General features: G+C 46.5%; 1 protein-coding gene across 3 annotated transcripts in view; it reads left to right on the plus strand.

Annotated features, from left to right (window-relative positions):
* The first annotated feature begins 5,568 nt into the window (after positions 1-5,568).
* Positions 5,569-24,202, plus strand: part of GRID2IP (Grid2 interacting protein) — a 92,516-nt gene continuing 73,882 nt past the window's right edge. For 2 of the 3 annotated variants that reach the window (XM_087912621.1, XM_087912623.1), the window contains exons 1-2: positions 5,569-6,243; positions 19,058-19,212. In XM_087912621.1, coding sequence (XP_087768747.1) covers positions 5,659-6,243; positions 19,058-19,212 — 740 coding nt within the window. In that variant the 5' untranslated portion in view covers positions 5,569-5,658. The remainder of the gene's footprint in view (positions 6,244-19,057; positions 19,213-24,202) is intronic. The other variant, XM_087912620.1, reaches the window with a different exon arrangement.

The raw sequence follows: 24,202 nt of genomic DNA on the forward strand, positions 1-24,202 counted from the left end.
ACGCATGTCTTCAAATGGAATGATATTATAGGTCAGTGATGGCTAACTTTTTCAGCACCGAGTGTCCAAAGTGCACGTGCGCATCCCCAAAATGCAACACACGTGCATCCTCGTGCATGCATCCCACCCCCCACGCATGCATGGCAGAGACCTAAAGAACAGCTGGCTGTTGGGAGGCGCGCATATGCAGCAGAGCTGAGCTGGGGCAATGGCTTGCCTGCTCACAGAGAGGGCTCTGATGCCACCTCTGGCACGCATGCCATAGGTTTGCCATCACGGTTATAGGTGGTACATATCTTTCCCTTAATGTGCATGTTTGTTCACCCATGCTGCATGTGGGAAAAGATCCAGGGATCCTGACTTTGGAGTCGAGGTGTCTATTTATGCTGAACCAGACCGGGGTTATGGTGTGTGGTCAATTCCCCATTAGCTGTTGCTCCGCTGGGGTGCAGTGGAAGCCCTTCCCAACTGACCTGGGGGACACCACAGAAGGGATTGTCATAGCTTGCCTTTTGGCTAAGATCAGGGGCAAGCACCCGTGGCCATGAATTTGCTCAGATCCTGGTCTGCTTTCCACTCTTGAAAGGTGTCACGTCTATATGGAAGGACAGGTGGAAGAGTTGCAGACAAAGCAACAATCAGACAAGGGTGGTTTGAACCCAGGACAAGAAAATAATTAGAGTCACCGTCTTGGACAGGCCCCTCCTCAATGAAGGTCAAGAGAAAGTGGGGAAACAGACTTGGCGGATTCTGTTGCTACAGCTGTTCTACCAAAAGTATTTCTAAAATCAAGCAATGGAACAGAATTTGCCTTCAGAAGTTGTGGGAGCTTCATCACTGGAAGCTTTCAAGAAGAGACTGTGGACTGCCATCTGTCGGAAATGGTGTAGGGTCTCCTGCTTGGGCAGGAGGGGGGCTGGACTAGATGACCCTCAAGGTACCTTCCAACTCTGTTAATACGGCATTGGTTTCTTAGGCTGGTCTGATGGGTGAGAACAGGGGGATTTTGGGAGATGTTTGCCACCTCAGAAGGAGCAGCAAAGGGCCAATGAGAGCAGAGAACTGCCCAAGACGATGCTCCCCAACTTATATGAAATCACTCTCTTTAAGAACCTTTTGGATTCAAAAGTGAAAGAGGAATCAAGTAATGAAATAGCCAAATTGCGAGACCAGAGTTGGTTTTCTTGTATGTCATCTTCTGAGCAGCTTCCATGAAATGGAGTGAAAGTATCCTTGGGTTCCTTCCATTTCTTGGGAATCTTCAAATTTATTAGGCGATCACAAAGGGCTACGAATACTGTGATAAGCTTCCCTGAAAAAAACTGCGTCAATGAGAAGGAAGCAGGACACAGAAAAGAACTTCTCAATTAGCTACAAGATCCTGCAAGTAAGCAGCTATACTTGGAAGTGTGAAGGTTAGGTGGGAAAACATCAGTCAGGGCTATAAATGGTAAAAGCTTGTGGCAGCTTCCAGACTAACACTTCCAGTATTATGGCATAAGCTGAAGTGACAGTCTATTTCATTTTTGTAGGGAGGACTATCCTAAAAAATTTTTTACATGGAAGGAGAAGGAAAAGAATGAGGAAAAAATGAAGAGGAAGAGGAGGAGGAGAGGAAAAGGAGAAGACTATCAACAGGCGTAAATAGGAAAGGAAAGACAAGAGACAAAATTATTAGTCAATGACTCTGGACTCCATGATACTGGAGCCTTTTGGTGCGAATTAGGGGACATCTGCTCCCATCCCTACTTTTAAAATGCTTTCATCTGCCTACTGAGATGAGGTGGACCGGTTGCTTTCGTGGTGTGGAGAGAATAACTTGGTCCTCAACACCAATAAGACCAAGGAGCTGATAGTGGACTATAGAAGGAACAGATCAGACCTCCAGCCCTATCAATGGAGACTGAGTGGAGCAAGTGGCCAGTTTTAAGTTTCTGGGTGTTACCCTAAAAGAGGACCTGACCTGTGGGGCTCACATTGCAGCCCTGGTCAAAAGGGCCCAGCAGAGATTATACTACCTGGGACTTCTCAGGAAACAACCACTGAATGAAAAACTGCTGGTGACCTTCTACCGCTGCACCACAGAGAGTATCTTAACTTACTGCACCTCTGTATGGTTTGCCAATTGCACAGAGGCAGATAGGATGTCACCCCAGAGGGTTAAGGTCATTGCCCAGAGGATCATGGGTTGCCATCTCCCCTCTTTTGAAGGGTTTTATAGCTCCTGCTGCCTTCAGAAAGTTCAAAACATCCTCAAAGATCCATCTCATCCTGGGCACCCCTTTTTTTGAACTATTACCATCTGGCAGATGGTACAGGATAATAATAAAAATAAGGACAAATAGGCTGAAAAACAGCTTCTATCCCAGGGCAGTAATTCTTTTGAATTCTACTGTATAGTGGAGTGTTGGTGCAGTGTTGGGGGTGTTTTGGTTCAATGTATAGAATGTGAAGGATGTGTGTGTGTGTGTGCTTGTTTTCATGGTCATAGCACTGAGGTTGGTGTTTGATTTCATTGTACAAGGTGCAATGACAATAAAGTAATCTAAATTAAACTTTCAAAAATATAAAATGCCCAGACCAAAGAATCAGCCACCCATTATCCTCTGTCCCCAGATGGAATGGCAGCCTTCATTCTCCCGGTGCTGCCCGCTTCTGCTGTAAAAGAGACCAAAACGAAGCAATTATTAAAAAGACAGACATTGTTATAACGAAGAATTTACCCATCTAGAGGAATGAGAAATCCTGATCTTCACATGCTCCAAAACTTCTTTCTTGCTTTAGAAGTCTTAATTTGTTCTTTGGAAACTACCTGCCTTTGGAGGGCTACCCAAGAGCCCCTTTGGGATTGTGCTTAAGACATCAGGCTAGAAACCAAGGGGCTGTGAGTTGCCATCCCACCTTAGGCACAACCCCCCCAGGTGATTTTGGAGCCGTCACTCTCTCTCTCAGCCCTAGGTAGAAGAAGGTGATGAGGGCAAAACCACTTCTGAATATATTATCAAGAAAGCTGCAGGGACTGGCCCAAGCAGGGCCAGAAGTCAGCACTGGCTCAAAGGCACAAAAACAAACAACTTGTAATGTCGTCCAGCACATAAAATGTGCTGCAGAGAAGTTCTCCATGTTTGATTAATCAGAATAACAGAGTTGGAAGGGACCTTGGAGGTCCTCTAGTCTAATCTCCTGCTTAAGTAGGAAATCCTGTACTATTTCAGACAAATGGCTGTCCGGCCTCTTTTTATAAATCTCCAGTGATGGAGCACCCACAATTTCTGAAGGCAAGCCATTACATTGATTGATTGTTCTCACTGTCAGGAAATTTCTCCTGATTGTTCTCAATTGTTCTCAATTGGGAAATTTCTCCTTAATCTACCTGGGTTGGTTCTTTCCTTGATTAGCTTCCATTCATTGCTTCTTGCCTTGCCATCTCATGCTTTGGAGAATATGTGGAAACTTTGGGGAGCCCCTCAAATATTGGAACACTGCTATAATGTTTGCTCTCCTCGTCCTTTTTATTAAACTACACATACTCATTTCCTGCAACCGTTCTTCATATCTTTTAACCTCCAGCCCGCTAATCCTCTTTCTTGCTGTTCTCTGCACTCTTTCCAGAGTCTCAACATCTTTTTGATAATAAGGTGACCAAACCTCGATGCAGTACTCTAGGTGTGGCCTCACTGAGGCTTTATAAAGTGGCACTAATGCTTCAAGTGATGTTGAGTCTGTCCCTCTGTTAAGGCAATCTAGTTTTGCATCAGCCTTTTTGGGTTCCCCATGTCTGATTCAATTGTAATGCCCTTGTCACTGATGGTGCTGCTGGAGAATAGAATAGAGTAGAATAGAGTAGAGTAGAATAGAATAGAATAGAATAGAATAGAATAGAATAGAATAGAATAGAATAGAATAGAATAGAATAGAATAGAATAGATATTGGATGAAGAATACAATAGAAAAGAGTAGAATAGATACTGGATGAAGAATAGAATAGAATAGAATAGAATAGAATAGAATAGATATTGGATGAAGAATACAATAGAAAAGAATAGAATAGATATTGGATGAAGAATAAAATAGGATAGGATAGGATAGGATAGGATAGGATAGGATAGGATAGGATAGGATAGGATAGAATAGATATTGGATGAACAATACAATAGAAAAGAATAGAATAGATATTGGATGAAGAATAGAATAGGATAGGATAGGATAGGATAGGATAGGATAGGTTAGAATAGAATAGAATAGAATAGAATAGAATAGAATAGAATAGAATAGAATAATAACTTTATTGTCACTTTAACGTAAAGGTAAAAGTTCCCCTCACACATATGTGCCAGTCATTTCTGGCTCTTGAGGGGCGGTGCTCATCTCCGTTTCAAAGCCAAAGAGCCAGCGCTGTCTGAAGACATCTCCATGGTCATGTGGCTGACATGACTCAACGCCGAACGCACACACAGACGCTGTTCCCTTCTTCCCACCAAAGGGGCCCCTATTTTTCTACTTGCATTTTTACATGCTTTCGAACTGCCAGATTGGCAAAAACTGGGACCAGTAACAGGAGCTCAATCTGTTACGCTGCACTAGGGATTCGAACTGCTGAACTGCCGACCTTTGTGATTGACAAGTTCAGTGTCTTAGCCAATGAGCCACTGATGTGCACAAATCAGCATAGTTTAAAATGAAATTTTGTTGCATACAGCTCTCAAAGGGTCACAACTTCCAATATATACTACATAACCATGACAGAATAAATAAATAAATAAATACAAAGTTATGTATGTACCCACATATATTATGACACAGAGTAACGGGGCCAGACACTGCACCCCATAGCCAAGGGGCTCCCCTAATATAGAGTTATTTGTGACTAAAATAAAACTCAAACAGGCCCAATCTTCTCCCGCTCCTCCTAGAGATGAGATGCCATTGGAAATAGCCACCATGGGGCTATTTGGTTTTGTCAGCGCAAAATCTTACGAGGCCTCTGCTGTGGGAAGAACAAGAGAATGCCTGGCGTGGGACACCAAAGGAGGGTGAAACGCAGAGGTGCCAGGGAGTCAGGTGGCAAAGGAAGTTTTAGATATAGTGCAGGGGTCTCCAACCATGACAGCTTTAAGACTTGGGGACTTCAACTCCCAGAATTCCCCAGCTGGCTGGGGAATTCTGGGAGTTGAAGTCCACAAGTCTTACAATTGCCAAGACTGGACACCCCTGATATAGCGTGCATGGCAATCCATGGCTTATCTTTTGCTTGGGGTGTGTGTGTGTGTGTGAATCGGTGGTGGTATTCAAAAATTTTTAATACCGGTTCTGTGGGCATGGCTTGGTGGGAGTGATATGGTTTGGTGGGCGTGGCTTGGTGGGCGTGGCAGGGGAAGGTTACTGCAAAATCCCCCTTCCCTCCCCACCCCACTAACCTGCTTTCCAGCTCCGTTCTCCTGTGCAGGGCAACCAAAGAAGACCCAGCCGATCAACTGGGACTCGATGGGAGGCGGAGAAGAGATGAGGGGGGGGGCCAGTCAGGGGTGGGATTGGCCGTTTCTCCGAACTACTCACAATTTCCGCTACCGGTTCTCCAGAACCGGTCAGAACCGGCTGAATACCACCTCTGGTGTGAATGGCTGATTGTTCCATGTGTCCCCTTTTCCCGTTCCAGTCATGCCTGCCACCAATGCTGGGTGGCCGGAGGAGTTTGGCTTTAAGATCCGTGGAAATGGCCCCTGCTACATCGTGGCTGTGGAGGAAGGCAGCAGCGCCCAAGTGGCCGGCCTCCAGCCCGGAGACCAGATTTTGGAGATCGAGGGGCAGCCTGTTCCCTCCATGAGTGCCGACGCCCTGGCGATCCTGGCCAGGCAGTGTGAGAACGTGCCCCCGAGCATTGGTGTGGTCTCCCGCCTCCAGCAGGTGGACCTCCCCCCGGGGCTGCAGGGACACGTTGGCTTTACCTTGACCTGCCACGAAGGTGAACCCCTGCAGGTGGAGAGCGTGGCTCAGGACTCGCCGGCTGCCCAAGCGGGCATCAAAGAGGGCGATTACATCCTGGAAGTCGATGGCATTTACGTCCATCGTTATGAAGATGCGGCTGCTGCAATGAGATCCTGCCGGGAGGGAGGTCTGAGACTGGGGCTGCTGCGGCTGGGGCGGCTTCAGCGGTGGGCTAGCAGCAGCGTGGAGGAGTTTATCCGGAGTGCAGACGCCGTGCATCAGGAAAGGAGGCAGAAAGCTCGGGAGTTCAGCAAGAAGGTAAGTCACAAGTGATGCCCGGAATCCGATTGTGGGGCTGTGGGGAATCAGGAGCGAAGGCTTCTTGCAGCGATTTAAAATCTTGGCTATGGACCCTGGCTTGGGGCTTGGAAGGTGTGAAGGGCCCTGTTCTTTGACTTCCCCACAGGCAGCCTTCAAGAATTGAGACCCAAATTTCTTCTTAAGTCAGACATTCGTTAAGTGAGTTTTGTCTCATTTTGCAACCTTTCTTGCCAAAGTGGACAACCAGCTAAATACGAGCCAGCAGTGCGCAGCAGCAGCCAAAAAAGCTAATGCAATCCTAAGTTGCATTAACAGAGGGATGCAATCAAGATCGAGGAAGGTACTAACACTCTATAAAGCCCTAGTAAGGCCACACCTAGAGTACTGTGTCCAGTTTTAGTCACCCCCATATAAAAAAGATGTTGAGACTCTAGAAAAACTGCAGAGAAGAGCAACCAGGATGATGAGGGGACTGGAGGCTAAAACATACGATGAACGGTTGCTGGAACTGAGCCTGGCTAGTCTAGTGAAGAGAAGGACCAGGGGAGACAGGATAGCAGTGCTCCAATATTTGAGGGGCTGCCACAGAGAGGATGAGGGGATCAGGCTATTCTCCAAGGCCCCTGAAGGCCAGACAAGGAATAATGGATGGAAACTGATCAAGGAGAGATTCAACCTGGAAATAAGGAGAAATTTTCTGATAGGGAGAACAATCAACTAATGGAACAGAATATGCCTTCGGAAGTTGTGGGAGCTTCATCATTGGAGGCTTTCAAGAAGAGGCTGGTCTGCCACCTGTCAGAAATGGTGTAGGGTCTCCTGCTTGGGGCGGGGGGGGCGTTGGACTAGATGACTACAAGGTCTCTTCCAACTCTGTTAATGTGTTGTTAAATGAATCACTGCCATTTTAAAGTTAGTAACACGGTTGTTAAGTGAATCTGGCTCTTCCCCATGGATTTTGCTTGTCAGAAGGTCATACAAGGGTGTCACATGACAATTGACCCTAAGGACAGTACAATTGTCATAAATATTTGTCCATTGCCAAGCACCTAGATTTTAATCAGACATGCTGCAATGGTCGTAAGTATAAAAAATAGTCATCAGTCACATTTTTAGCACTGTTGTAACTTTGAATGGTCACTAAATGAACTGTTGTATGTTGAGGACTACCTGTAGGGTGACAATGAATGATGTGTCTCAATTGGCTAACTGTAAGAATTCCGGCAGTTACCCCGCATTTAAATCATGAGTCTCAAGCCAAAACTTCAAAAGGATTTATTGGGAGTTAACATGTCCGGCACTGCCTGGGTGGAGCCGACTCTGAGACACATCATTCATTGTTACCCTTGACCCTGGTTTTCCCCCACCCCCCGGGTGTATCATAATTCATATTCTCCAATGGGACACATCCATAGCCAAGAGCCATCAATCATGCTCTCCAGTTAGAATTTTGCACAGCAAAGACTTCGGTCACCTACTTACTATCTTTGAAAACATTGATGGGATGCAGTTTCAGTTTGCAAGCTGCCGCATTGCTTCCCTCTCCCTTTCTGTTGGCAACTCTAAAAGACCATGGAAATATTTTATGAGTTGACACCCAGCTGCTGTTTATACTTATTTATTGGATGGATGTTTTATTGTTTCAGTGTCTTTTCAATGGTTTTTAGAATTGTAAGCTGCCCAGAGTCACTTGGTTTAGTTGCCTGGGTGTAGCCGACTCTGAGACACATCATTCATTGTCACCCTTGACCCTGGTTTCCCCTCACCCCCTTGGTGTATCATAATTCATATTCTCCAATGAAATATTTGTGCAGCAGAAATTTCAGTCACCTAAGTTACTATCTTTGAAAAACTATTTATGGAATGCACTTTCGATTTCCAAGCTGCTGCACTGCTCTTTCAAATCCTCTTTTCCCCCTCCCTTTCTGTTGGCAACTCTAAAAAGACCATGGAAATATTTTTTTGAGTTGTGCAGAAATGAGTAAATTGACATTAGCAACTAGAGATCAAGAAGCCAAAGAGTATTATAAAATTTGGGACTTATTTGATCAATGGTTAAATAAGAAAATAGGGAAATAAAATATAATACAATATAAATACAGTATAATAATAAAGACAATGATGTTATAATTGATTATAATGAAATGAATGATATATCTCAATTGAGATATATACAAATTGAAATGCTTGAAAAGGATGATGCAGTTTATAATTAAAGTCTAATAAGTAGTTAATGATAATATAATATGCATATCTATATAATATGAATTTTAATAATGTATTTAGAAGGGAAAGACTGTTGATATTGTGCACAAGAAGATATGTACTGACTGACACACTGTACAGTGAAAATATGGTTTTATGTTTTGTGTCTATGTTTGTGTTTGTTTATGTTTGTTATTAAAAATAAAAAATTTGGAAAAAAAAAGAAATATTTTATGAGTCGACAATAGTAGCACTGAAAAAGGTGACTTATGACCATTTTTCAAACTTACAACCATGGCAGTATCCTCATAATCCCATGATTAAAATATGGACCTTTGGCAGCTGATTCATACTTATGACGGTTGCAAAGCCCTGGGGTTTATGTGATTCCCCCTTCGTGACCTGACAAGCAAGGTCAATGGGGAGGCCAGGACTAACTTAACAACCATGCGACTCACTTAGCAACTGCGGTTGTTAGCATCTGTGGCAAGAAAGGCTGTAATATGGGGCAAAACTCATTTGACAAATGCCTCACTTAGCAACAGAGGTTTTTGGCTCAATTGTGGTCGTTAAGTCGGGGACTACCTGTACATAAAGGCCGTGGAAAGCACAGAGGTCTGCAGTGGAGGGGCTGAAAGGCGAACACCTGTGGGCCAAGTGAGACAGTAGTGTAGACCAGGGGTCACCAACCAGTGGGCCAGGGACCACTGGTAGTCCGTGAGGAAATTTTGGTGGTCCGCAGGGAAATGTCACCCCCAAAGCAATTAATCCAGGCTGCGCGGGAACACAAGGCTTGCATCGCTTGCATTGCGAACAACACGAGGTAATGAGGGGAGGGGGGAAAGGGTGGAATCGGGGAGCTCGCCCCACTTGCCTGGCCTGGCCTGGCCGCCGGGCTGCTTCTTTCCGCTTCTTTCTTCTTCTGCTTTTGGCTGCATGCAAGGAAAGCAGCAAAAGTCTTTCTTTCTCTCCCCCAAACTGCACCAGAAATGAGTCTTTGGGGCCCCGCAAGGCCTCCTGCTCCAAGAGGCTGCACCAGCAAAGACTCATTCCTGGCGGAGTTTGGGGGAGAGAAAGAAAGACTTCTGCGGCTTCCGCTGCTTTCTTTGCATGAAGCCCAAAGTCTCTCTCTCTCTCTCTCCCCCTGAGAACGGAGCTGGAGATGGCATCCTGCGATCCCAAATAAAGAATGAACGATCGGTAGGTAAATGGGGTGGGGAATTTTCCTGCAGACTTTTGGGGGGATTTTCCCAGGGTCTCTGGTCTGTGGGATTTAAAATTATGAGTTTGGTGGTCCCTGAGGTCCAAAAGGTTGGTGATCCCTGGCATAGACTAAGAAATGGGTGTATCACACTAGGTGTGTAAAAAAACAAGAAGGGCATAGATTGTAGCTTACAGAGGGGGATGGACTAGAAGACCTCCAAGGTCCCTTCTAGCTCATTCATCCTATCCCATCCCATCCCATTCTTAATTCTGTTCTCTCTTCTCTTCTCTTCTCTTCTCTTCTCTTCTCTTCTCTTCTCTTCTCTTCTCTTCTCTTCTCTTCTCTTCTCTTCTCTTCCCTTCCCTTCCCTTCCCTTCCCTTTCCTTCCGTCCTCTATTCTATTCTATTCTATTCTATTCTATTCTATTCTATTCTATTCTATTCTACTCTACCCTACCCTACCCTACCCTACCCTACCCTACCCTACCCTACCCTACTCTACTCTACTCTACTCTACTCTATTCTATTCTATTCTATTCCATTCCATTCCATTCTTGATTTCCCCCCCCACTTCCTCCTTGCTTGCCGCTGGATGGTGAAGCAAAGCCAACTAGGTTATGTCACAATTTATAAAACTGTTGCCGACTGAGGGCAAAAAAATAAATAAATGCAGTTTTATTTCGGAACAATTTATTTTTATGGCCTTGGAGAGGAAATACACCAAAAGCAGAAAAAAACAACTTTAATTTAGTGTGAGTGGCTTTACTGTGGGACCACATTCTGTTTGAGATAACCATGATGAGAACCACCATTTGCCTGTGGAACTTAAGTTCTTCATTTCAGACTTTGGGCTATTTTTGTGCATGTTTATTATAACACTCAGTCTAGAAATGGCTGAGTCGGGAAATCCCTGCAGATTTCCCTTGCTTTATGCAAATATACTTTATTTGATTTCCTATTATGCAAACCATTTCATCCAAAAATGTGCTTTATGTGAGAAAGGATGGCTATTTTGCAAATTTGAGCTGGCAAAGCCAATTTGCTCCAAAAAACTAGAAACAGCCCAAGACTCATGTGGGAGCGAAAGGACTCAGGACAGATGACACATTTGACTCCTCCCTCGGGTTCAGCCTGGTCATCTCCTACAATTGTATTAAAATTAGGTTTCAAAGTTCTTGGATGGTAACCTAAGTAGGGATGGGCTGCTATGTTGTTAACTTTATGGCTGGTTTGGCATACCACCTGATCCCACCTCTGGCTGGCCCCACCCATCCTTCCCCTCCCAACCCTCCCCTCCCAGGAGTCTCCACGTGGCCGGTTTTGGATGCGAGATAAGTGCAGGGTCCGCATGGAGTCCTGGAAGTATGGAAATGGGCTCGTTTCCGGCCTCTGGAGGGCCTCCGGAGCCCAGGGAGGCTGTTTTTGCCCTCCTGGAGGCTCGAGGACCCTCCACCCCCGCCATGGTGCAAGAGGCTCACTAGGCCATGCCCACCATGGCCACGCCCACCCAGCAACCAGGCAGAGAACCTGTTGCTGAAATATTTGGAGCCCACCCCTGAACCTAAGAGACGCCCATTGCTCTTTCTGACTGTCCCGAACAGCAAGCCACAGGCAGCACCCCTACTCTGCAAGCAGAGAAGAGCAAACCACAGGCAGCACCCCTACACTTGCAAGTGGTCTGGGTAGCCCAAAGGCCGAGGGCCTGGGCGCACTGTCAGCTCTTTGGCTTGCAGGATATCTTAGCAAGCCTGGCAGATGGAAAGCCTGATGATGAATGAGCTGAGGAAGGCAGCTCACATCTCCTTGCCAGTCCCTGCTTCCACCTCCCTCCTCCTGGCTCTCAACCACCATGTAGGATTTGGATCTGATCTCCAAAGGGTGCTTTGGAGTACTCTTCTTCTTTGTTGGTGCCTTTGAATCAGCCTTGACTCCCAGTGACTGCCTGGATGAGTAACTATAATTGTCTTGGCAAGATTTCACAAGTGGTTGATCCTTGTCTTCTTCTTCTTCTTCTTCTTCTTCCTCTTCCTCTTCCTCTTCCTCTTCCTCTTCCTCTTCCTCTTCCTCTTCCTCTTCCTCTTCTTCTTCTTCTTCTTCTTCTTCTTCTTCTTCTTCTTCTTCTTCTTCTTCTTCTTCTTCTTCTCCTCCGCCTCCGCCTCCCCTTCTTCTTTTTCTCCCCCTCATCCTCCTTCCATGTCTAGATCAAATTTAAACTGCCAGAATGAAGCCATCTTCTTGGTTTTGTCGTTGGCCAAAAATAAGACCTATCAATACATGCTTCTTGGTAGAGTAGCTGACATACTAGCAGGTGGGCCCTGCCTCTCTCCACATTCACACAGTGTGTTGTTATCCGCTAAGAGCCTCTACTTGAGCATGGTGGTCTTACACTAAGGGACTCCAACCCTCAGCCTATTCAGGGTCCTCCAAGTAGAATAAGGGAGGTTGTATCCTTCAGCCGCACCCTCCTTTAATTCTGTAGAGATTCTCAGTCATCCAGGTCATGGTTGTTCCAAAGAGATTCAACCTAGAAGTAAGGAGGAATTTTCTGACAGTGAGAACAATCAACCAATGGAACAGAAGTTGCCTTTGGAAGTTGTGGGAGCGGGGTTGGGCTAGATGACCTACAAAGACCCTTCCGACTCTGTTAATCTGTTAAAAGGTGCTTTTTCGAAAGGCAATTGGACTTTCTTGTTTTTTCTTTGAAGATGTTTTGCTTCTCACCCAAGAAGCTTCTTCAGCTCTGACAGGATAATGGGGAAGAGAAGGATTTATATTATATAATGGAATAGAAGTCCTTCCATTTCCCACGTGAGAAGCAAAACATCTTCAAAGAAAAAACAAGAAAGTCCCATTGCCTCCTGAAAAAAGCATCTTTGGTACCCTCCTTTACTGTTATTCTTTGCTGGATGGTCTCCTTCCTCCATCTTTTAATTTGATTTTGTTCTTGCCACGAAGCTGTTCCTAGATTTTAGCTCGTGTGGATGCTCCAATATGACAAGAATAATATGAAAAATCTACCTGTCCTCTTTGTCCATTGTGCCTGAAACTTAATCAGGAGGAAGGTGCAACACTCCTCTGGTCTGGCTCAGATGTTGGTGCTGAAAGCAGCCTTTGAGGTGACCTTGCAAAAACGGGCGTCGGAGGAAGCCTCACATTGGAGGCTCTGCAATTCGCTGCCCCGTATTTATTTCTGTTTTAAGACTATCAGGGAGACTTCTTGCATGCTGAGTAGGGTTTAGCTATGTGTGTACTTATTGTTTTGAAATAATAAGGAAATGTCTGGCGAAGCTGCAGATTCTCTCTATTCTTTGTGCTCAGGAGGAAGAAGAACTCAACGTCAAACCCTCTGCCTTTCAGCCTGTGTTCTGTGGTCAAAAGGACCATTCATTCATAAGGGGCAGCAGCATATCCTGCACGAATCCCCAATCCCCAGGGATGGATCTGTGGCAATTTTCCCTCCTTCTCTTTCCAGCCTACAGTATTAACCAGTCCATTCTCTTAGGAAGAGCTTTGCCAGATTGCCTGCAGATTAGCTGAGCAGATTCCAAGCTACCGCCAGGGTATCCAGAGGCCCTAAGGTGCCGTTTGTGGGAAGGTGTGAGAAGGGAGAGGAAGAAACCATCGCGGGTTTCCAGGCAGGGACAGAAATTCAGCTGCATTACCAGCCTGGGCTTGGTAGGGATAAGAAGAAAAGAAGAACTAGGGGTGGCATGACAGCAGCCTTCCAACCTCTCAGGAAGAGGTCTCCAAACTTGGCAACTTTGAGACTTGTAGACTTCAATGCCCAGAATTCCCCAGCCGGCTTTGCTGGCTGAGGAATTCTGGGAGTTGAAGTCCACAAGTTGCCAAGTTTGGGGACCCCTGATCTAAGGGGAAGAGGGACCAAACCCCCTGAAGACAGGACGAGAAGCAATGGGTGGAAGGAGAGGAGTCAAGGAGAGAAGGAACCAAGAACTAAAGACGTCTATGGAGATTCTCAGCCATCCAGTTCATGGTTGAGCCAAAGGTGCTTTTTCAAGAGACAACTGGACTTTCTGGTTCTTCTTAGAAGATGTTTTGCTTCTCATCCAAGAAGATGAGAAGAAGCTTCTCAGAGCTGAAGAAGCTTCTTGGATGAGAAGCGAAACATCTTTAAAGAAAAAAACAGAAAGTCCAGTTGCCTCTTGAAAAAAGCACCTTTGGGACTAGAACTAAAGGAGAAATTTTCCTGACAGTTAGAACAATCCATCAATAGAACGGCTTGCCTCCAGAAGTTGTGGATGCTACAACACTGGAAGATTTTAAGAAAGATTGGACAACTCTTTGTCTGAAATGGGATAGTCAGAGCTGGCTGGAGAATTCTGGGAGTTGAAGACAACAGATCTTAAAGTTGCCAAGTTTGGAGACCTCTGATATAGGATCTCTTTTGCGGATTGGCGGAATGTGGCAGATATACAAGATATGGATTTAATTTTATCAGGTTGCAGAATTGTTAAAGTTCTGGGTAAATGAAACGCAGGCACCCCAGATTGTGACAATGCAATTAGCACTTCGTTGCGTGCCGATCAGCACCGCCTTAGTGCGATGGAGAAACGATCGTGTTTGTTCTGTCCCCAAAGTAACAGAATCAAAAACCCCGATCATTTCTAATTGTGCAATTCCCCACTGGAATCTTCTTTTAATACGACTGTGGAAGAGATTAATTTCTCTTTTTAGATCAGTAGCACTTTGGGGAATCAAAGCCCCATTTCACCAGTGGAAATCATTCTTTTTAAATGTAAAATGCAACTCAGTTGAACTTTCTGCACGGAGAATGACGGTTTATCCTATGTAGGAAACTGAAGGGCTTTGGTGATAAATCATGCCATGGGCCAATGAACATAAGGGGACAAATAAAACTGATTTCGGGGCCTGATTTTCTTGCAAAGGACACAAAATAAGAAGGAAGGTAGGAAAATGATCAAAACTGCAAGGGATAAAAACTAGGGGAGCCTTAAACACTGAGCAGAAACAGATCCGGGTGAGATTTAATGAGAGAAGTCCTCCAGCTGAGGAGGACAAAGTGAAAGGCATAAGCAGAGGGATCTATGACAACTAGTCGCAGCCAACTTGCTGTGGCCAACAAAACACACAGGTACGGTATAGGTGGTACCTCGCTCAATAGTAGTAACTGTGAGAGGGATCTTGGAGTTGTAGTGGACAATCATTTAAATATGAGTCAGCCGTGTGCAGCCGCCGCCAAAAAACACAGTTCTAGGCTGCGTTAACAGAGGGATAGAATAAAGATCACTTGAAGTGTTAATACCACTTTATAATGCCTTGGTAAGGCCACACTTGGAATACTGCATCCAGTTTTGGTCACCACGATGTAAAAAAAGATGTTGAGACTTTGGAAGGAGTGCAGAGAAGAGCAAGAAAGATGATTAGGGGACTGGAGGCTAAAACATAAAGAACGGTTGCTGGACCTGAGTTTGTCTAGTCTGAGGAAAAGAGGAACTAAGGGAGACATGATAGCAGTCTTCCAATATCTCAGGGGCTGCCCCAAAGAAGAGGGAGTCAAGCTATTCTCCAAAGCACCAGAGGGCAGGACAAGAAGCAACGGGTGGAAACTAATAAATGAGAGAAACAATTTAGAACTCAGGAGGAATTTCCTGACAATTAGAACAATTGATCAGTGGAACAACTGTGAATTCTTCAACACTGGAAGTTTTAAGAAGAGATTGGATAAGCCTTTGTCTGAAATTGTATAGGTTGTCTTGCCTGATCTGGGGGCTGAACTACAAGACCTCCAAGACTCCTTCCAACTCGGTTATTCTATTCTATTCTATTCTATTCTATTCTATTCTATTCTATTCTATTCTATTCCATTCCATTCCATTCCAATCCATTCTATTCTATTCTATTTTCTATTCTATTCTTTATCCAATATCTATTCTATTCTATTCTATTCTATTCTATTCTATTCTATTCTATTCTATTCTATTCTATTCTATTCCATTCCAATCCAATCCATTCTATTCTATTCTATTTTCTATTCTATTCTTTATCCAATATCTATTCTATTCTATTCTATTCTATTCTATTCTATTCTATTCTATTCTATTCTATTCTTCATCCAATATCTATTCTATTCTATTCTATTCTATTCTATTCTATTCTATTCTATTCTATTCTATTCTATTCTAACTCGCTGCAGGCCAACTTGCTGCAGGACAAGAGTTACAATAATATTGAAGAAATACTGGAAACTTGGGGTTTAGTGGGGTGGGAGAGTGGGGTGGTGGTAGGAGAACTCTAACTCTGAGGGCACAGATGAACCCCCGAGAGACCTCAAGAACTCTCAGGGAGAGTGCTAATGACCAGAGGACTGTAAAGAAATAGGATCCTTCCAACCCTTCCCCCATCCAGTCAGAACTAATCCTTCCGGCCTGAAATTTTTCTATTGGGGATTAATGTGGGAGAATATAACAAAGATACAAAGATACTTAATAATCCATGTCACCACAGCTGCGAGGTTAGCTTCATGCCCAAAGATGGAAAGGTAATGAAATGCCAGATGAGATGCAAGTAATTAGGAAAATTTGGGTGTGCACAGAAATGGATAAATTAACTCTAGAATTAAAAAATTAGACCGAATCTGATTACTATAAAATTCAGGAGAAGTTTTACCACTGGTTGAAAAAAGGAAGGAACAAGAATATCAAAGATGGCTAAAGCTTATGTATATATGTAAATTTGTATTGTTTTCTATATTTATTATTTAATGATATAAGACAAACAAGTGTGTGTCAGGATGTATGCACCACGTTCATTGTTCTTAAATGTCTTTCTTTTTTGTTTGTTTAATAAAATTTATATATATATATATATAAAAGAGAAGTAATCCTTCCATCGCCCCCAACATCCTGTCAGACCCAATGAAGCTTCTTGGATGAGAAGCAAAACATTGTCTTCAAGGGAGAAAAAGCCTAACTCCCACAGGTGGTCCAGAAGAATCTCATGGGGAGGGGGCGGTTGGAAGGATCATGTCCTTGCAGTCTTCTGGTCGTTAGCACTCTCCCTGAGAGCTCTTGAGGTCACTTGAGGGTTTATCTGTGCCCTCTGGGTTAGGGTTCTCATACCACCCCACTAACCGCCCCCCCAAGTGGCCTCAAGAGCTCTCAGGGAGAGTACTAACAACCAGAGGATTGCAAAGAAATACCATCCTTCCAGCCCCATCCTGTCAGAAGTAATCCTTCCATCGGCCCCACCGTTGCCAGAACCGATGAAGTTTCTTGGATGAGAAGCAAAACATCTTCCTCAAAGGGAAAAAAAAAATACGAACGCAGTTGCCTTTTGAAAAAGCACCTTTGAGACTGGATGACTGAGAATCTCTACAGACAATTCCTCTCCTTGTTTTGAGGGCATTTCCCTGCTTGCCTTCCACCCTGGCAGAGGGGTGCTGGCCTGCAGCAGAAGACTCTCCCATGCAAAGATTCCTTCTCCACAGTGTCTTTAACCATCAGAGCCAAACCAGTCTGAAGCCTCCTTGGCTTGTCCTTGGGATGAAACGATGGGTGTAATTTTCTCTTTCAAAGAAAAGTTTCATCACTGGTGGGTAGAGCGCCAGGCAGTCCTTGCTCCAGATGCAGCAACCTTGAAATCTCCAGGTCTCCTCGGGGCTTCAGTCCCAATCGTCTTCCCCTGCTTTAAAGGGAAGGCAGGGGTCCTGTGGTTGCAAGATCTAGGCTAGAATTGCCTTTGGGGAGCATCAAAAGTGGGGCAAGCCTCTGTGTGTGTGTGTGTGAGAGAGAGAGAGAGAGAGAGAGACAGAGACAGAGACAGAGACAGAGAGACACACACACACACAGAGAGACAGAGATGCAGAGAGAGCCACACAGCGAGCCACACGCACACACACAGAGAGAGACAGAGACAAACAGACAGGCAGAGACACACACAGAGAGACAGAGAGAGACAGAGAGACACACACATAGATAGAGAAAGAGAGACAGAGATGCAGAGAGAGCCACACAGCGAGCCACACGCACACACACACACACACACACACACACACACAGACAGACAGACAGAAACACACACACACAGAAAGAGACAGACAGACACACACACAGAAACCCACTGTCTCAGTGCCGGATTTAAACTGGGATGCATGTGTATGTGTGCATTTTGGGTGTGAACAGGTTTGTCTGGTCTCCCTCCTGCTTGAGCAGCCGGTTGGACTAGAAGACCTCCAAGGTACCTTCCAATTCTTAATGTTTGATGTTAACCTCATAGGCTCAAATGCAAGGGGTTGCTTATCAAACATGTGGATGGCACAGAACGGAGGGTGACAGGTAACGGAAGCAAAATTCCGGGCAATCTCGAGAGGCTTAAGGTGGAGGACTGAAAACAAAACAATGAAACCCCAGACAAACCAATGCAGCCCAGGTGTGAATCAGAGGAGTGAGGTAGCTGCTAAAAAGGCAAATTCATTTTAAAACGGTGTCAATAGAAGGGAAGTTTGCAAATCACGGGGAATTCGCTGGCACTGACCCAGCTGCAGTTCAGGTTCTTGGTTCAAGAGATTCAAAGAAAGCAGATCAGGTGCAGAGGAAAAATACAGGCAGTCCTCAAGTTACGACGGTAATGGAGGCTGTCCGTGACAGTTTTAAGTCGTAACCGGTCCGGTTGTTGAGTGTACAACCAACCCAATTCTATGTCTTTTTCTGCAGCAGTCATTAAGCTGCTGTTGACCAGTGATTGGCTACGGCAACGGTTTTGCTGAAAACCAGAAGGAACTGCCAAATTTTGGCAAATCCGCCATATAATGGTCACCTGGAGCAGGGGTCGCCAACCTTTTGGACCTCAAGGACCACCAAACTCATCATTTTAAATCCCGCAGACCGCTAATATGAATTTTGACTGGCTCCCTGCTGTGAGGAGGAAGGCCAATGACCGGGTACGGAGGGGTGTGAGACAGCCTGGGAGCAAGGGTGGCCTGCTGGGGGTTTGCAAGGGTTTGGGAGGTCCTGTCGCTAAGATTCTGCACAGTTTGGAGAACCTCCAAATTCCACCCCTGGCTGGCCCCGCCCACCCCGCCCCTCCGAGGAGTCCCCAGGTGGCCCGTTTTGGATGCAGGAAAGTGCAGGGTTCAGGGAGGGCAGAAAACAGGCCTCCCCGAAGTTCTGGAAGGCCGGAATTGGGCCTGTTTCTGGCATCCAGAGAGCCTCCGGAGCATGGGGAGGCCATTTTCGCCATCCTGGAGATTCAAGGAAAGCCTCCGGAGCCCGGGGAGGTCAAAAACACCACTCCTGCCACGATGCAGGAGGCCGACTAGGCCACGCCCACCCAGCCACCGGGCAGAGAACCCCTTGGTGAAATTTTTGAAGCCCACCCCTGCCTGGGAATGCCGCCATTTCTCATCTATGGCTTTCTACACAGGTGCAGGAGATTCTGGCTGACCAGCCCGAAGTGAGAGAGAAGATGTTCACCTCCCTCAAGCAGTTTGCCGCCGAGCGGAAGGTGGACTGCTTGGCTCATGCCCTCTCCCTCCTCCTCATCGAGGACTCCCACCGGCTGCTCCTGGACCACATCAGGTAGGGCTGCTTTTTTGCGGGCGTCCTGGGGCTGCAGCCCGCGGAGAGACCCCAGCTTCAGAAAGTTCGCCTGATGGCTCTTCTCTCTCCTTGGCAAGGGGGCAAAATGGTCAAGGTGGTTGATCAAAGCTCTCCACCATACCCCCTGAATGCCCCCTCTCCTGGGCTTGCTCTGCTCCCTTGCACCGGTTGGGTGCCTGTCTCCACAGGTGCTTTCACACCCTCCCCCCACACCCAGGGAGACCTTGTGGTCCAGCTCCTTCTCTGCTAGACTACTATGCTTCTGGGGCTGAACAGGGAGAGGGGCTGGTCCAGGGTCTTCCAAGGAGCACCTACGGCTGAAGATCATGTCTTAGACTTGAAGGCAATTTTAGAATAACAGAGTTGGAAGGGATCTTGTAGGTCATCTAGTCCAACCCCCCTCTGCCCAAGCAGGAGATCCTGCACCATTTCTGACAGATAGGCAGTCCAGTCTCTTCTTGAAAGCCTCCAGTGATGAAGGCCCCACAACTTCTGAAGGCAACTTCTGTTCCATGAGTTGATGGTTCTCACTGTCAGAAAATGTCTCCTTATTTCCTGGTTGAATCTCTCCTTGTTTAGTTTCCATCCATTATGCCTTGTCTCGCCTTTGGGTGCTTTAGAAAATAGTTTGACCCCTTTCTTCTTGTGGCAGCCCCTCAAATACTGGAAGAGTGCTCTCCTGTCTCCCCTAGTCCTTCTCTTCAGTAGAGGGGGCCCCCGTTCTCTTGCGGAGAGTTCGTTGCTCTCTTTCCTACGGCATGGCTTCCCGTGCTTAACAATTCTATTCTTTTTATGAAGTCTTCAATTCATAAAATTCATTGGTCAATTAGCATAATAAAGTATGTATTCAAAGGGACAGAGGTAGGTAGGTTGGTAGGTCAAGGGAGAATCGTTCCTGAGAGCTGTTATCAGGGGTGGCATTCAAATGTTTTAACAACTGGTTCTGTGGGTGCGGCTTAGGTGGTGGGCGTGGCTTGGTGGTCATGTTATTGGCTGGGTGTGGCCAACTCAACATCACTCACATCGAGGCACGCATCTCCTCGCCTGGCCTCTCATGACTGTGGGGATGCTGCAAGAGTCGTAAGAGTGAAAAACGGTCATAAGGCACTTTTTTCAGTGCCACTGTAACTTTGAATGGTCCCTCCACACAAGCAAAGTACCAGGAAAGGAGGGGGAAAAAAACTCCAGAGAAGTTCCAGAGACAGGAAGTCTAGTCCTGCCAAAAATGTAATAAGGGTTAACGGAGAGGCAGTTTCTGTAATCAACCCCAGAATGTTTCCTTCCAGCCTTCCTTACAGGATTAGGCCAGTAATTTCCTCTAACAACCGGTTCTCCGAACTGCTTAGAATGTTAACCGGTTCTAGCGAATAGGTGCGAACCTGTAGAATCCCGCCCCTGGCTGTAATATTCAGAAAGAAGTTTGGGGTCACTGGCTGAGCAAATTTGCTTTGGATGATAGGTTGGTATTACTGGAAAATGGACTCTGGGATGCAGGCTCTCTGCCCCACAGCCTGGAAGATGGGCCAGGCAGGCTGCCTGAATAGGAGGACCTGGAAAATGCAGGGCAGAGCTGGCCCCAGCTATGGTCACCCCAGAATGTGTTGGGGGAAAGCTGGTGGGTGCCTGGAACAGAACTGGGAAGGAGCCTGTCCAGGAAATAGGGAGGGGATGGGAGCAAAGATTATCCAGCAATCTCAGCCCCCAGGCTGGCCCGCTGCAGACCCTCCTTGCCAGCTGTAATCTCCCTTAATAACAGCCCCTCCCCTTTCCTGCAGCTGACTGGATGTTCAGGTCAGAGAATTCCAGACAGGAAGGTGGACTGTCTCGCCCATCCATTCTAAAGATAGACAGGCTGTGACGGAGAAGGAGAAATGTGTATGGTTCATTTCAGTCCCAGGATTCAAATTTCTAGGTTCTATCATATCACAAGACCTAAAATGGAGACCTAACATCAAAAACATCATCAAAAAAGCACAACCAAGAATGTTCTTTCTGCACCAACGCAGGAAGCTCAAACTGCCCAAGGAGCTGCTGATCCAGTTCTACAGAGGAACTGTTGAGTCTGTCATCTGCACCTCTATAACTGTCTGGTTTGGTTCTGCAACCCAACGGGACAGACACAGACTCCAGAGAGTAATTAGGACTGCAGAAAAAACAATTACTACCAACCTGCCTTCAATCGAGGACCTGTATCCTGCACGAGTCAAACAGAGGGCTGTGAAAATATCTACAGACCCCTCACATCCTGGACATAAACTGTTTCAATTCCTTCTCTCAAAACGACTCTTTAGAGACCTGCACACCAGAACAACTAGATGCAAGAACAGTTTCCCCCCGAACGCCATCACTCTGCTAAACAAATAATTCCCTCAGCACTGTCCAACTATTTACAAAGTCTGCACTACTATTACTTATTAATCTTCCCATCACTCCTGATCACCCATCCCCTCCCACTTGTGACTGTAGGACTGTAACTTTGTCACTTGTATCCTTATGATTTATATTGACTGTTTCCTAGTATGATTTGATTGCTTATTGTGCCCTCTGACGCTCATTAAGTGTTGCATCTGATGATTCTTGACTCTTGACGAATGTATCTTTTCTTTTATGTACACTGAGAGCATTTGCACCAAGACAAATTCCTTGGGTGTCCAATCACACTTGCCCAGTAAAGAATTCTGTTCAGTTCAGTTCTCAGGAGCTCCTGCCTGTCGGGCTTGTGCAGAGAAGGCTTTCAGCCCCGTTTTCACGACAGGCAAACCACAGAACCAAAGACCACGAGGGGCTCTTGAACCTCCAGTGCCCCCCATGCACTCAACCTGCCTCGTTTCCACCCATCAGTGGGAAGCAGCTTTGTGGTGACAGAAAGGGTGAAGAGAAGCATGGGGTCTGGGGGAGCGCCAGATTAACAGATTAAAAAATTTGGAAGGGAACTTGTAGGGCATCTAGCCCAAGTAGGAGACCCTACAACATTTCTGACTGATGGCAACCCAGTCTCTTCCTGAAAGCTTCCAGTCATGAAGCTCCCACCACTTTAATTAATTCAGAATAGAGCTGGAAGGGACCTTGGAGATCATCTAGTCCAACTCCCCCATCCAAGCAGGAGACCCTTCACCATTTCTGACAGATGGCAGTCCAGTCTCTTCTTGAAAGCCTCAAATGACCCCCACAGCGCCTGACCTCGAGCCAGCCCAGTCAGACATGCGTGTGACTGCTGGAAAAAGACGTCTTTGCAGTTCCAAAACTGGGGAGGGTATCTAGAGGGGCAAAGCCCCCGCAACATCCCCAGACCAGGCTGTGAAAACCCCCACAGAGCAGTGACCTAAAGGGGCCCAGAAGCCTGGCCTGTAGGCACTGACCCCTTTGGGCTTCCTTGGGGATAGAATCCCTGGTCCCAAGAGAAGTCTTTCTTAAGGACAAGCAGCCCACCTCCGCATTAGTCCCTCCCCCCCACCCATTGGTGGGATTGAAGATTTTTTAGTACTGGTTCTGTAGGTGTGGCTTGGTGGGTGTGGCAGGGGAAGGATACTGCAAAATCCCCATTCCCTCCCCACCCCACTAACCTGCTTTCCAGCTCCATTCTCCTGTCCAGGGCAACCAAAGAAAACCCAGCTGACCAGCTGGGACTCGGGAGGCGGAGAAGAGATGGAGTTGGCGGGGTCAATCAGAGGTGGGATTTGCTGGTTCTCCAAACTACTCAAAATTTCCGCTCCTGGTTCTCCAGAACTGGTTAGAACCTGCCGAATCCCGCCTCTGACCCCGCCTTTCTTCAAGGTTCTTGCAGGGAGGAGGGGATTTTCCTCCTTGGGGCAGTTATTCGGGTCCCAGGGAGGAGGGGAACCTGGGGTTGCTCCGGCCATTTGGAAGCAGAGCCGTATTCCTGCACTTGACAGTCAGGCAGTGATATTTCCAGGGAGCCCAATCCACGTGTGTTCATCAGAAGAGGACTTATCTGCATGGCGGGGCATCCAAACAGCTGACAGTTAGGGGTATTTGCAAGATGGCAGGCAAACAAGTCAAGATGGCAGCCGTGTCACAGCAATTGAAGCTCCACCCGTTTTTCGCCCTCTCCTGGCCACCATCTTGGCTTTTCGGCTGAACCCTGTGGATATATATGTCTGGCTGAAAAGGTGCTGCCAACGGTTGCCCAAAGAGTTGGACAGAGCTTGCCAGTAGCTCTTCAGGATCACGAGGGATGAGTGGACCTTCCCATCAGCCGAAGAAGCCCCTGGAGATGGGTAGATTGGTACAAGTTGAATGAAACCGAGACGGACCTATTTCCAGGGGGTGGGATTCTACCGGTTCAGACTGGTTCAGCCGAACCCCTTGCTCTGAAAATCAGCTGGCAGCAAACTGGTTCAGTGTGACTATCATGTGGGCCTGCCTGTCCGCCCCTGTACTTTACCTAACTATATCTTCTCAGCAGATGAGCGTGGCACAGCGGATTGCCACTTCTCAGCTGCGTTACTCAAGTGCTGTGCAAGTGCGCACAGCATGCGTCAGGTGCAGGCCAGAGGTGGGATTCAGCAGGTTCTGACCAGTTCTGGAGAACCGGTACCGGAAATTTTGAGTAGTTCAGAGAACCAGCAAATACCACCTCTGACTGGCCCCGCCAACCCCATCCCTTCTCCGCCTCCCGAGTCCCAGCTGGTCAGCTGGGTCTTCTTTGGTTGCTCTGCCAAGGAGAACGGAGCTGAAAAGCAGGTTAGTGGGGTGGGGAGGGAATGGAGATTTTACAGTATCCATCCCCTGCCCCACCCACCAAGCCATGCCCACAGAACCGATAGTAAAAAATTTGAATCCCACCACTGAACAAAAGTTTCATTAACTTCAGTTACACGGCCTCCATATTTGCTCCAAACACTCCATTAAGTGGTCATGCTAAAAAATGGAAGCTTTCAGTTTGTTGACCAGGTACTAAAAGAGCTTTCACTTGTTTGAAGACCTTTGCGGGCCAAGCTGAATAGAC

Source organism: Pseudonaja textilis, chromosome 14 (genome assembly GCF_049901715.1).
Source record: "Pseudonaja textilis isolate UNSWEBS1 chromosome 14, rPseTex1.2, whole genome shotgun sequence".
NCBI lineage: Eukaryota > Metazoa > Chordata > Lepidosauria > Squamata > Elapidae > Pseudonaja > Pseudonaja textilis.